The sequence below is a fragment of the Corticium candelabrum genome, chromosome 4, assembly GCF_963422355.1.
Source record: "Corticium candelabrum chromosome 4, ooCorCand1.1, whole genome shotgun sequence".
NCBI classification, from domain to species: domain Eukaryota; kingdom Metazoa; phylum Porifera; class Homoscleromorpha; order Homosclerophorida; family Plakinidae; genus Corticium; species Corticium candelabrum.
The window spans coordinates 7,893,942-7,908,272 of NC_085088.1; the positions used below are offsets into that span (position 1 = coordinate 7,893,942).

Below are 14,331 nucleotides of genomic sequence, written 5' to 3' on the forward strand. Positions count from 1 at the left end.
TCACGATGACTATTGGAGACGAATACGGGGATCTCGACTCTTGGATGATATTCATTTTGAGCATGTCGTTTAGCTCCTTTTGAAGAGTTTCCCTCACGCTGCACGGGACTGGATAGGGACGTGGCCGAATTGGTTCGTCCGAAGTCAATTTAACGTGATGACTTAATCAAGTCTGTTTCGCCAGGCACATTGATGAATACAGGACTAAATTCCTCAATTAGACGTTGCGCTTGTTTGCACTGTTTGATGCTTAGCTCCTCGCCCAATTTCACATTATCAAGAGTCTCTTGTTTCCAACACAGGCTCACGTCAAGGAGTTCGTCGTCTGGGCCTCCTTCACTGTCAGCTGCTATTGTTGCTGAGCTCACCAAATTCCAGCACCGCCCTTCCTTTCTCCGGAGTGTCACATTTCTGGTCCGCTTTATTGATTCGGGAGTAGTATCGCTTCAGCAAGTTGACATGAAAGACCTTTGAGTTGCCCTTGATGTTGACGACATAGTCCACCAGTACTACTCTTCTTTCGATTACATAGGGCCCCTTCCACTGCATGATAACTTGTTTCTATCCGTAGGCTGCAGTAGCAGTACCTGATCACATTCCTCGAGTTTACGTTGTTTGCATTTACGGTCGAAGTATTGCTTCTGCCGTGTTTGCGACTTCTCCAGCTCCTCTCTGGCAAGTTTTAACGTTTCTTCCAGTCTTTCCCTCAACTCGAACACGTACTGGTATGACGTCTGCACACTGGGTTCGTCTTACTCCTTGGTCCAAAGGCCGCGTAGTATGTGCATGGGACCTCTTACCTCTTTACACACACACACACACACACACACACACACACACACACACACACACACACACACACACACACACACACACACACACACACACACACACACACACACGGGTCTTTACAAGTATCTTCACATTTGGTATTAGTTCCACTCCAGCACTGTTCCAAAGAGTTATGACTAAAGTGTTGGATGGATTAAGTTGTCGGATATATATACTTCAATCTTGTATCCATAAATGAAAACATTATTTCTAAATCCAAGAAACTTTTTCTTACCCAAGGAACTCATTTTTTTGTCATAAAGTTTACTCTGGCAAGTAGATACAGCTGTAACGCATGCGCACTAAAAAAATCACTCACTCATAACTCAAGAATGAATTTTTATTTTGCAAATCCACAAATCCAAATCAAAGACAATATCACTTCTTACATGTAGTCGCCCTTTTCATTAAAATCTTCTGTGCAAGTAGATACAGCAATAACACACACGCATGCACACACACGCACGCACACACGCACACACACACACACACCACTTTTTGGTATTCATTTTTCCTGCCTCCGCCTGTCTGTGTGTTTGTTGATATGTCTGCATGTCTGCCTATTTGCTTGCCAATTTGTCTAGCTGTCTGCCTATCAGACAGAATGTTTAGATGAATTAAACGTTCCTCATCAAGTTGAGCCTAGAAACAGATATATCAACTCAGAGAATCGAACGGATATAGCAACGTACGATCCCACTGAATATTCCACAGCAGACTTGGATATGGCTCACCCACATTCTTGCGACACCCTAAAATCGGCTGCCAAAAGATCAGGCTATGCCGCAGAGATGCGAGAACAATGAAAGATGGCAAAATATGGCCAACACAATCCATATCAGAGTCCACCACACCACGTATCCCATTGGTTTTTTAGCACTTTGGCCTTTGGGGTCCTATGGCTGAAGAATATTTAAATAAGATCTCCAAGAAGTCGAAAAATGAACATGGAAGGAACAATGAAGCAGGCTTTCGAGATAGATGGAGGAAGCAACTGTCTGTAGGTGTACATTCTTGCAACTCTCGAGTGATTATTAAGAAGTTGTCAAAGTTGTCTAAGTGCAACTTCAATGACTTTACATATGATACAGACATTCAACATTTTGTCCATTGACTGTTATTGATTTGCATAAAGTTAGCGCTTGTTATCAGTAGAGTAAGCATTCAATCTACTTATCTATCTGCTTGTCTGTCATATCTCCTCATAATGGTATGTTATATGCAGCTTTGTGTAATTGGCAGTTCTTACAAACATGAGACGTCTTTCCATGTTGTGGTCTAAGAGATAATAATGTAGCACTGAATGTCACAGGTTTTAATTGATAGACGTTTGCACAAATCATTTATCCAACTATTTGGTGTTAAATTGTTTATATGTTTATTTGTTTGTCCGTGTATTTTGATTGTTCTGTTTACTACTTTGTTGTCTTTGGTTTGGATGTTTATACAAAAACCTAGGCACTGTTGACGACATTTGTTAATTTATACAGCTATCTGAATCCCTTCGAATTTACAGATGAAGATGTTGAACTGCAGTTCTTTAAGGGTAACCCTTCTCTTGGCAAGTATTATAACTGGATAATTGGTAAAATAACATATATTGATACAGTATTATGTATTTATAATAAAGGTTTTGTGAGTATAGTAGGCGATGTAGTAGATCCTGACTGGTTTTCAGAGGCTATTCGAAAAGTGTGCTGTTATTAATGGCAATTCAAAGTTCTACTGTTCAATTAATTGCAAGGATTGTAATGCAGGAAATGGCTGTTTACCTGAATGACTGGCAATTGGATCATTTGCCTGAAAGAGTAGATTTACTGAGAAAGCTATTGCATTCAAACTTGTCACTGCCAAATGTCATCTACACACACTGCGAGGTACAGCTATATCTAGTCACCTACTCCTGTTTGTTGCTATAGTAATAGTAAATGTTCACCACCTGCTTTGTTGACATTCATCTTCTGTAGGTGTGTGTGTGTGTGTGTGTGTGTGTGTGTGTGTGTGTGTGTGTGTGTGTGTGTGTGTGTGTGTGTGTGTGTGTGTGTGTGCGTATGCATATGTGTGTACACATGCATGTGCGTGTGTGCGTGCATGTGTGTGCATGCATGTGTGTGCATGTGTGTGTGTGTGTGTGTGTGTGTGTGTGTGTGTGTGTGTGTGTGTGTGTGTGTGTGTGTCTGTATGTATGTATGTATGTATGTATGTATGTATGTATGTATGTATGTATGTATGTATGTCTGTGTGTGCATGCCTGCATGCATGCATGTGTGTGTGTGTGTGTGTGTGTGTGTGTGTGTGTGTGTGTGTGTGTGTGTGTGTGTGTGTGTGTGTGTGTGTGTGTATGTAATCCAAGAACAGGACTGGGCTTCGAAGATTCGGAGCCAACTCGGGGATTAAGGGTTGTGTGGCACTAAGGGGTTACCTTGTGGTTTTTGGCTGCTCCTGGTGACTCTTGTTTAAGTTGGAATTCTAAAGTCTGTCCACGCTGACTTTTCCCTCAGTCAATTCTGGATAACTTTTGACAGCAAGGTCGTAGAGACATGCTAAACACTTCATTTTAGAGCTCATTTTCATGCTGGTCTTTGAGTGTGCATTGCAGACAAACTTCCGCCAGCCTTGTTATGTAAATTGTTTAATAGCTACTCTAACCAATAGACAGCCTTCAATTGAAAGACAAACCCACCTGTTATGCTAATTACTAATTGCTCATTGGATAAATGCTGGGATCTACCGACACAAGAACCACACAAACTTCCCCGGGGGGGAGGGGGGGAGAAGTTAAAGTGGACGGACTTTAGTACTAGCCAGATTATCTCTGTCATATACTTTTAAACCTATTCACTGTTCTTTCAGTGATTGTACAAAACTAGTTTTTCTTTAGCCAAATCTCTCCAAAATTACACGAAAAAGTATCGCCTTGCACTAAAGTCAGCATAAAAAGCCATGTGTCATCTATTGTTAAAGGTAAACCTACTTCAATAACAGGTTTACTTTTCTGTTATCGTCTAAAGTCTGTTCATTTGAAGTTTTGAAGAAAAGTGAAATACTTAAGATTGGTACTTGGAATGTTTAAAAACTCAAGGGGATACGGAAAGCAAACCTTCTTGCTGAAGAACATTACAAAGAGGTGGTCTGACATTGTGTGGTGTGACTGAGACTCATGCACCTACCTGGAGCTAGTTCAATGCTCCCAGTACAAGCTTTTATTCTCAGGATCACTGTAGAGAAGCTTCAAGAAGAGTGGGTTTAGAGTTCCCATGCAGCATAGAGAATAATGTAAAATTCTTCAACCCTATTTCAGACCGGATCATGAGAGTTGAGTTTTTGACAGATAGAGGTGTGGTTAGTGTTGTGATTGCTTATGGTCCAACCAATCAGAATAGTGAAGAAGAGAAGAATGTCTTTAACAACAGCTGGATGAAGCAATCCAAAAAACAGGTGTCTTACTGTGTTGTTGTCTTGGGTGATTCAATGCTTGAGTGGGAAAACAAGAAATGAAAGTAACTTGCAAATTGGTTGCCATTTCAACCAGTGATAATGGCAAGAGATTATTAGGTTTTGCTGAAGCTCATGATATGATAATCATAAACACTGTGGTTCAACACCAACATATTCACACAGCTTCTTGGTATCCACCAAATCTTCTTGCAAAACCAAGTTTGAAAGACTGTTCTCGTCAGGCAGTCTATGCATGATCCATGACACTAGAGTAATGAACGACCCTGACGTTGAATCGAATCATGAGCTGGTAATAAGCAAATTAGTCTTGAAACTTCAGAAACGTAAGCAATAAGTTTGAATGCCAAACAATAATCATGATGCTTTGAAAGATCCACTTGTATTGACCAACATATAGAAACAGTTTGTGCCACAGCCACAAGTTCAGTCAACGATCTACAGGTGCAGCAGATGTTGAAAGAAGATGGTTAATTGGAATTTCAGTCAGCAGTAAGTGACACAGCAGAAAAACAACTATCGGTTACTCTAACTATGGCAAGCAAATACTTGGATTACAGAGAATACCCTGCAATCTTGCCGATGGTGCATTGATGTTCAATAAACCATCGTTGGTGCTAGAAGCAATTCAGAAGATAGAAGATGAAACGGGAATTTTATTACAGCAATGTGCTGTGCTTGCTTGGCTAAGGGGTGACCATGCATGAAGCAGTGACCTCAGAGATAGATATGCACAATATGCTGTCAGGTCAAAGCAACACTGGTACTGAAACAGAACAAACAAAACTGGTACACGTAGTCTAAAGGAAGGTACAGGAGGAGCTCTGAAACATCACCGACATGGAGAGTTTATAGGCAAATTAAGAAATTTAGTAGGACTGAATTCCAACCAGCTGATGTCTTTATTGATGCATGCATGACTATGGACAAAAGTAGCAACCGAGGAAGCGAAACTAGATCGCTTGAAAAGGTGTTAATTCAGTGCTGAATGTTTAGCATGTTACAAGTCTAATTAATGAATACCTCTTTTCATACAACTTGCCATCTGGAGAACCACTAACTGATATGAAGATTGTAGCTTCTGTTAATAAATCTAATATGGTAAGGCAACAGAAGATGACAGCATAGTGGCAGAATTTTTCCACCTGAGCTTTCTTGGTTGTTTGAAGTCATTAGATTATGTTCAGAATCTGGAAAAATCACACATGCATAGAAATTTACTGTCTTGTTACCATTATTTAGATATATGTGATAGCTACAGGGGGATATCTTTACTCACCGTCCCAGGGATAGTTTTGGCTGACATCTTGTTGGAACGTTTCAAGAAAGTAATAAAAAATTATCTTTTAGAATAATGTGGGTTTTGTCTTGTTAGATGTACCATTAACCAAATCTGGGTATTGAGGCAGATCATTGAGATAGCTTTAGAGCATGGTGTGCATTATGCTTCAGACTTGTCGATAGCCGTTCATGCAGTCCTAGACATGCCCTCTTTCAGTTATTGAGAATTATGGAGTAGAGGGAAAAGTCTGTGGGTTGATTGTTGACATCTATGATAACACCGGACATTACATTCACCCATAATAACGTCTTGGGTGTATAGAAAAGAATGCTTTTTTGGGTGTATGCTAGGGCATGGGCGTTATTTTGGTCCCAGGGGTATACATGGTTACAAAATGCTGTCGTTTGGCCAGTCATCATCTAAACACCCAAAGACTACAACAAACGCCTGCAATTATCCGTTTTTGCAAGATCAAAGGTTCTATATAGTATTTTGCATTCAATTATCCAAATCCAGGGTTCAGTTATCCGATTCAGGCATTCTATTATCCCAGGCAGGCATTTAATTATCCCAATCAGGCATTCAATTATCTGATTGAGTCATTCAATTATTGGACTCAGACATTCAATTATCAGAGGCTGTGTCATAGAAATACCAAATTGATCGTAATAATTCTTTTCAGTCTGTTACATAAAGTCAAAATCATGCACATTTCTTTCATGATGCCTTTCTATGATGCTCACTCACGTTTCAGCTGAACAAGAAATGATTGATTCAACCAAGGTGGGAAGGTGATAAATATTGAAATTTGAGCTCTTTTCAACACTTGTCACTGAGGCGTAAGACATAGGGCTATGCTCATGTACAGAAAGGACCTGCAAATGCAGGCGTGACTATTCAATATTCTGCGCATGCGTATCCTGGGCGTATACTTGGGCACAGGGTTTTTTGGGCAGACATTTCTGACCTGCTGCACATGGGCGTATGTATGGGCATGGGCATTAATTTGGTATGGGCATTATTATGGTGAATATGGTATGTTGTTTGACAGGTTCAGGATAACCACAGGGTAAGGCAAGGTTGCTGCTTATCTCCTGTTCTTTTCAATATCTATTTGGACAAAATAGCGTATGAAACTCTCTCTTTGACTGTTGATACTGGCATTCAGATTGAATACAAAACTGAAGGTGATGTATACATGAACTATAGAGCTCATACACAGGACAGGGTACAGTGAGATCAGAACAGAATATCTGCAGATAGCTTGGCTCTTGTATCAAAGTCTCATTTGGTTTACATTAATCTCTATACAAATCATGTGTGTCAAGTGGAGTGTGTGCTCATAGATTGTTTGACAAAAATGTAGTCCATTCAAAGAATTTTACCATTTCTGCCATTTGAACATTTCGTCAGATTTTTGTTTTGCCTATGCAAATGAGCAGTTTAGACTGCTACCAGCTGCTACAGTAATTTCTGGCAAGTAGCAGTTATAACATCTGACAAGAAGTCAATGTTCTCTTGGACTTAGAAACATGATCTGACCTTCTGATTATGCGGCTGTTTTGTGGTGTGAAATTTAACCACTATCCCATGACAAAGAGTGGGACTTTATGGTTATGACACGTGTTGGTGGTTTTCAGTGATAATTTAAATCTGTTGTTAATAATATATCTGTCCTTTTTAAATTTCACAGTATTTAATTTTGCCTTTTTGAGAAAGTGGCAAAATAGGCAAGAATTAATCAACTTTGAAAAATTTTCTTGATTCACAGTGTAAGCCTCTTGAAACGTCGAAGTATTATGAAGTTAGATGCCATTTTGCTGTTAGCGCACCATACAAAGCGACTGTAGTTTTGAGTAATGAGTTATCACATACGGACATAAATATCACTCATGGATATATAATGTTAGGTTCTCATGTAAATGTCATAAAGCCAAGAAAGCGCTAAATTTTGCATTGGCACTTGCAGACAAGTAAGTTCTGTTGTTGATTGCTGACAAGACCTGGCAATCACAAGCATGAATTACACTGTTCTAGTAAAAATTCTTTTTTCATGAACATTTTCACAGATCTGATTGGCGGTTCATTAATTGTCCTTGGTTGCCAGGTACAATTAATTGCAAATACTGCTTTGTAATTGGATAGAACTAAGGTTGGGGCACATTTTTTAGCATGACAGACATAGTCAGCCACAAACATAGTCATAAACCAAATGTCATTAAAGCCATATATTTGAAGTACACTACGTTGTAAGTCACGTGACTTGTACAAAGTTTGTTTTTTCTGGCTCATAGCTAAAAATGATATCTGTTAGTTTCTGAATACTGTTGTTAGTTTCTGAATACTGTCTGATGCTGAGCTCATAGCTAAGCAATGTCGTTGTAGGTTTTTATCAAGTGCAAATTGTGCTTAAATGGTTTAGTTATTTTGCTTGCTTGAAGCAGACGGTAGTTGTGACGGTAGTTGTGACTTTACAGCATCATGGCTGACTAAAATGCATTATTTAGTTTGCATCAGATCTCTTTCGATAAAACTGTAATGCTAGATCATTCAAAGCATCCGTTTTGAAGTCGCAACTCTTTATAGGACATCTCATTACTTGTGTCATGGATCATTTTCCTAGACTACCTAATTAGAATGTAGTCTCTAGACCCAAAAGCATTTGGAGATACTATAAAACCAATGTGAATATTTATTGTTATGTTGAAACCAAATATTGTTGATTGTTGGGCCATACACTATAGGGCTGTGTTTCCACTATAACACTTGAACCAGTTTCACAACTAATTAAGGTAAACAGGTTTATGTTTGTGATAAAGCCCACTTGTGTGGGCCTGGAAAAGTGTAAACGAAGCATAATCCCATAGATCTGTACCTCTACTAGCAGCTAAAATATTTAGAACCATCTTTCCATTATACTCCCAAAGGCATACAGATAGCTGTTCATATAAGTTTGCTAGCTAGAGCTTTAGTAATGGTAAGATCGTTCGTAAGAGTAGTCTTCCTTGCAATGTCTTTGAGAGCCTGAAGACTGGAAGGTGACAGAAAACCAAGTTTCCAGCACCAGTGGATAGAAGAAACTACCGGAAGACTCAACACTGTCTTGATGGCGTTCATCTTGTTTGGCTTTGCCTGCAGCTGTGACAGCTCTTGATTGGATGGTTCAGGTAACGAGGTAGGATTGCTAAAAGAAGTTTGAACGATAATGTTAGAATAGGCTGCACAACCCTGGAAGAAATCTGGGTGGCTACTTCTCCAGGGTGAGAGGAACTGTCACTACTACAACTCTGTTCACTTCTGGTCCCTGTGTTGTTTTCTAGAAGAGAGTGATACACAATGTCACATAAAGCATCATGTCTTTTGTTTCTTAGTGAAGTACTGTGGCAACCCAGAATATGATCTCCATAATTGGCCAAAACAGAACCACAGTAGCATCTGGTAGCAGGGGATGGCGAAGGAAACTGAGCCAGGCCAAGCCAGAGGTGGAGACAGAGAACGAATTCTTGTGGAGACATAGTCAGGCCAAAAACAGGGTTTAGCATTGCCCGCAACCATGAACCCACAAGTGAAACAGAGATTGTGTTAAGACGAGCACTATCTCGTAAGAATCAATAGTCATTTGCAACTGGAGTTGTGAAGAAGATAGCAAATTTAAGTTGACATTATCCGGCAAAAGAGAGATCAGGTACGTGTTTCCATGCTTGTAGTTCACCAGGAAGTAATAGACCTGTGAAGCTAGGTGGAAGGACAGTCTGCAAGAGTTGGTGACATAAGTTTCAAGCAGCATTGCTGCCGCCAACAAAAGCTGCGAAGCAGGTCCTGCTAGCGTTTCTTTTGTCAAGGCAACCCAAGCGAATAGGTAACGTGGTTTGAGACCAAGCCAAATCTGACAAAGATGATTGCAACGTTCTTTCCAGAGAATTCCGCAGGCCATTGTTGGATTTGAAAAAGAAATTCTATTGAAAGGACAGTCCTCAAAAAGATGGTTGACTTTACAAGACTCGGGCAGCTTAGAAGTAAATTAGGTAGAACTTGGGGATTCTTCAAACTTTTGAGATTGTTCTGGCACTGTAAGACCTTGTCGATTTGTTTAGCACAAGGAGCATTAAAGTAAGAATCAGAGCCAAACATGTGTGAACCCAGAAAGTCAGCACCACCTGTCAGATTTTCCACTTGCTGTATCTCCTCATGGAACTCGTGGGAAACTTGTTCCTTGAAGACCTTGCATTTCTACATATTAAGGCGTAAACCATGAGAAAGGCCAACCGATGACAACTGGTTGAGAAGTGGCGCCAGAGCTGATCTTTCACCAAGGAAGCTGCCGTCATCTAAATACCAAATTTGGAGACAAAGATCAGGGTCACCCTGTTGCACTCCACTTGATGATTTTGAGACATTTCCAAAAAATAATTGACCTTCACAATGCTAACACCGTTTTGTCCCTGCAAAGTCTCAGGGAAGTCCTTGCAAACTCGATTAAGAAAAGAAGACTAGAGAGCCCGTGGAAATCCACGTAAGGCTGTTAAGACAGAGCTTGAGGTGACAGTGAGGGGAGGAGGAATGTCATTATTCCGAACAGGTAGAGAATGAACAGGATGACGAATTCTTCAATAGCCGAAGAATCATCATGTGAAGCACATCCCAATGAACCAAGAGAACATATTGCGTTGCGAAAACGACCTCTCCAGAAAAAAGAGACCTTTTTGCATTGGCAAAATTAAAAGAAGTATATCTGTTAGATAGAGCCTTCGTAGCTTGATGAGATTCGGATCTTGCTTTTTGCCAAGAAGATAAAATCTCCTTCCTGCCATCTTCGAAGGCGAGACAACAACAACTATCTGTTTCTTCTTGCCAACTCTTAGAGGACATCTCAACACAGCCTTTGGAAAGAGAAAGAAAGATGAGCAAATCCCCAAAGACCATCCAAAAAGGCATGTTTCAGCTTCCTCAGACAAAACCTTGGCCAACATGGGGCTAAACCAGTTATATTCTAAACCTAAACCGCTTTTCTAACCATGTTTTGTAGTAGGTTTAGCAAATAGTTTAGGTTACTGACGCACTGCGTGCTTGAAGATGGCCTCCGATGTCGTTTTGTGTTATTTCATTTGTATTGGATTGCCTTGAAAGATGAAAGCGTCATCAAATATAGGGGAGAAATCAGCAGCTACTGCATGTTACTAGATGCTGAGTTTGGAGTCTCAGGAACAACCAACTGTTACTCTCCAACTATTACTCTGACTCAGCAATAGAACTGCCCAATGTATTATAGCAAGTGTCATTTCAGAAATACTTCACCATTTTGTAATGGTGCAAATACCTCACCCATCCCAGATGTCCAAATTCTTAGTGGAAGCAGTCAGTATTTCTTGAACTGATGTAGTTTGTGAACTTGCACATTTAAGCTAAACTAGATAATATGGAGCTAGTAGAAACACAACCTAGAAGTCTGTTGTCTTTATCACTGATTCAATCCAAACTTATCAGTAACTCTAGTTGTAGTCTTTCAACTGTAGCATTAAAACTCACAACTACAACATGCAACAACGCATATTTTGTTCTTTGCAATGAATCATACAAAATTTCTCTTTTTTCTTTACTAATTTGATTAATTGGGCGATAGGCAGTTGTCACTTTATTAGGAAAGTTTTGTCTTTTAGCAATTCAACTCTTGTAAATCGTTCAAAAATAGTGCTGGAAGATGTTCTTGAATTTCTGGTATTGATAAGGGACACTCATGAAGCTTCTGTGGATAAAATAATTATCGTTAGTGCAAAGCCTTGCAGTTTGATCTCTTATCCAAAACCATTCATCAAGCTAGAGCCATTGTGTTTCTGTTAACTTCAGACCATTTTTAATTCATATATGTCTTTTACTGGCAAAGGTTGTCCTCTAGAGACTCTTAAGTGAACAAACATTCCAAGGTTCAGTCTTTAGTTCTTCATTTTCTCAAAAGTGGAATGGACTACTCTGTGCTCTAGTGATGATAAATCATACTTTGCAGCTGTTTATGAGTATTCAGTTCCTTATACATCTTCGGCTGCTGTTGCAGTCAAATCAGATTGTACTTTGTACTTGTATTACTACTACCTATTCTGTACATGCATGTCTCTGTTGTTCTATATCAGTATTTTTAGCAAATGATGCTACTTCCAGATTACTTAGAGAATGGACAGTGACTTGTAGTAAGTTGTGCGCATATTTACCATACTCGATTATTAGCCCACCCCATAATTGGCCAGAGTCAAAGATGAAGTATGGGATAGGGCCTTTCTCAAAAATTGACACCTAAAGTTGTTAATTGACGTAAGTGATTGATTGCTGATAGACTAAAATAGTAGAGCTTTAAACCACTGCCATTATACCTAAAGGATTGAAACACTCCTGTGTGTGTGTGTGTGTGTGTGTGTGTGTGTGTGTGTGTGTGTGTGTGTGTGTGTGTGTGTGTGTGTGTGTGTGTGTGTGTGTGTGTGTATTTAGCAAACAGTCACCAATTAGCACTAATGACAGGACTAAGAAGTGTGAAAATGTGTCGATGGGAGCTTACTTGAGCCCTAGGGTAATAACCAAGAGAGTATGGTTAAATGCTTACTTTTGTAGAGGGGACTTGGTCAACAACATGAGTTGTCAACATGTTATGTAGCACATGTTATATACAGTCACCAAAAACTTTTCTGCTGTGGTTTTAGTTGCTTAGAATAACTTGGAAATTCTTGTAGTTTACCATGATTTTTCTATTTGCAGGCAGGAACAGACAGAACTGGAGAGGTAATAAGAATTAAGCATGTAATGTCAATGGCTGTAGACTGTAATAGTTGTTAGAAATTGCATGATGTACATGTACCTCAGTATAGTTTCAACAAAAATTTTGACATCCATTGCTCAGTTAACCAAATACAGAGTATTGTAGATTGAAGTGACTGTCAAGCTTGTACTTATTGTATTGGCTTACCTTGGTCTTTGAAGGTTAGTTGTTTCTTATGTCTCTAATTAGAGAACATATTGCTAGAAGTGTAATAATGAGTGCATGTGTATGACATGACCAAGGTTGAACTTACCGTTCCCTTGACAGTTCATCAGCTCATTCACATTCAGAAGCTCCTGCTTTATGACAGGTATTGTAAGAAATTAGAAACCATTGTACATGGCAGTAATTAAGACAAACCTGCTTCATAGTATTCTCATTTGCAGTGTCTAGTGAATGTGCCCTTACGCAAGTACAGTTAATTAGACTGATTTTGTGTTTGTGTCATGTATCTTTAGGTGAGTGGTGCATACTACATGAGATACCTGAACATGACATTTGAACAGGCTCTCTCTATAGATAATCATGTTCAGAATCGATCGATGTAAGCGTAATTTTTGTTGTTGATGAAAAGAGGACTTGTTGTGTATTTTGCAATGCATTTGTTTGTTGTCTAGTGCAAAGATGTCTCTGAGGGGTCTGAAGTGGTACTGCTATTACTTGCAGTATGACAAAGATTATAACGTCAACTGCACTGTGCCATCATATATACTGTCTGCTGGTTTCAATAGTATCAAAACATAGGCATATGCTACTGTGATGTACACAGCCCCTGTTTTGTTTATGGTACTATTTTGTTCACAGGGACTATTTTGTTCACGGGGACTATTTTGTTCATGGGGACTATTTTGTTAATGGGTACTATTCTGTTTACAGCCCCCATTTTGTTTTTTCTCCTATTTTGTTTACGCGTTCTGAACCGGTCCTAGCGGCCCCTGTTTTGTTCACGCACATTTTTTCCTCTCTACTAGCGTTTTCGTGTTACAAATTTCTTTCTGCTAGCAAAGGTGCTCTAGACACAGCAAACTACTTAGAAATAGAGAATTAAAAGAAACCTTGTTCTGGGCAGCAAGTTGCCTATTCTGTCGATTTTCACGCGAACGTAGTACTCGTGAACAAAATAGGGGCTACTAGATTTTGTTCACAGCCCCTATTTGGTCACAGCCCCTGTTTGGTTCACAGCCCCTACTTGGTTCACAGCCCCTAATTTGTGCACAAGACCTAGCTATTACGTTTGCAGCCCTGTTTTGTTCACAAGATCTAGTAGTGTTTATACACAGCCCCTATTTTCTCCACAGCCCCTCAACAGAGTACAGTGTAGTTCCGGGAATGGAGTCCCCGTTACAGCGGGAGACTACTAGTATTAGTTTAGCTAGGGCGATTGACTAATTGCATGGTTTCGGCTTTCCGATCCTACGCAGGCCCGTAGGCTGGGGGGATCGGACGAACCGCCCGCACAGCTGTGTAGGCCCGCTTTCGATCCAATGTAATGCCGCGCTTGACTTGCGCTCAGTTCTTCGCGCTAGGTTGCTACGTACTAGCAATCACGTGTGCATAGGACCATGCGGTTTCACACGTGTTGTTGGCCTAAGCACGCCAAAAACATGTGTCAAACCGCATGGCCCTCAGCAGCTAGCGCACGTGATGTAGCAACCTGAGGACTTGACACGAGCAATGGCGCGTAGTACGCGAGACGCGCCTCTAGATTTGAACGCCCTACTCGTAGCATCGAACTTTCATACCTCTGCATCTGCCCTGCGCATGTGACATTCAATAGATATATCTCGCTGCTAGGTACGTAGTAGCGTGAATTTGCTGTGAATTCACATTGAATTTTAGTTGAGTTCGTGGTGAATTCGCCAGTAACACGGACAAATTTTCCTGGAATGTTTGCGAAATTAAGCCGAAATTGACCCAAGTTTGCTGTGTCTTGGCCAACTACTAGATGGTCATTGGTTTA

The 14,331-nt window shown here is 40.1% G+C and overlaps 1 protein-coding gene across 1 annotated transcript; it reads left to right on the forward strand.

The window, feature by feature from the left end:
* Positions 1 to 1,729: 1,729 nt before the first annotated feature.
* Positions 1,730 to 13,178, forward strand: LOC134178556 (uncharacterized). The gene is made up of 7 exons (XM_062645429.1): positions 1,730 to 1,831; positions 2,290 to 2,416; positions 2,477 to 2,523; positions 2,589 to 2,708; positions 12,311 to 12,334; positions 12,830 to 12,915; positions 12,989 to 13,178. Exons 1-7 carry the CDS (start codon positions 1,730 to 1,732, stop codon positions 13,113 to 13,115), a joined length of 633 nt encoding a protein of 210 aa, XP_062501413.1. The 3' UTR covers positions 13,116 to 13,178.
* The last annotated feature ends 1,153 nt before the right edge of the window (positions 13,179 to 14,331 follow it).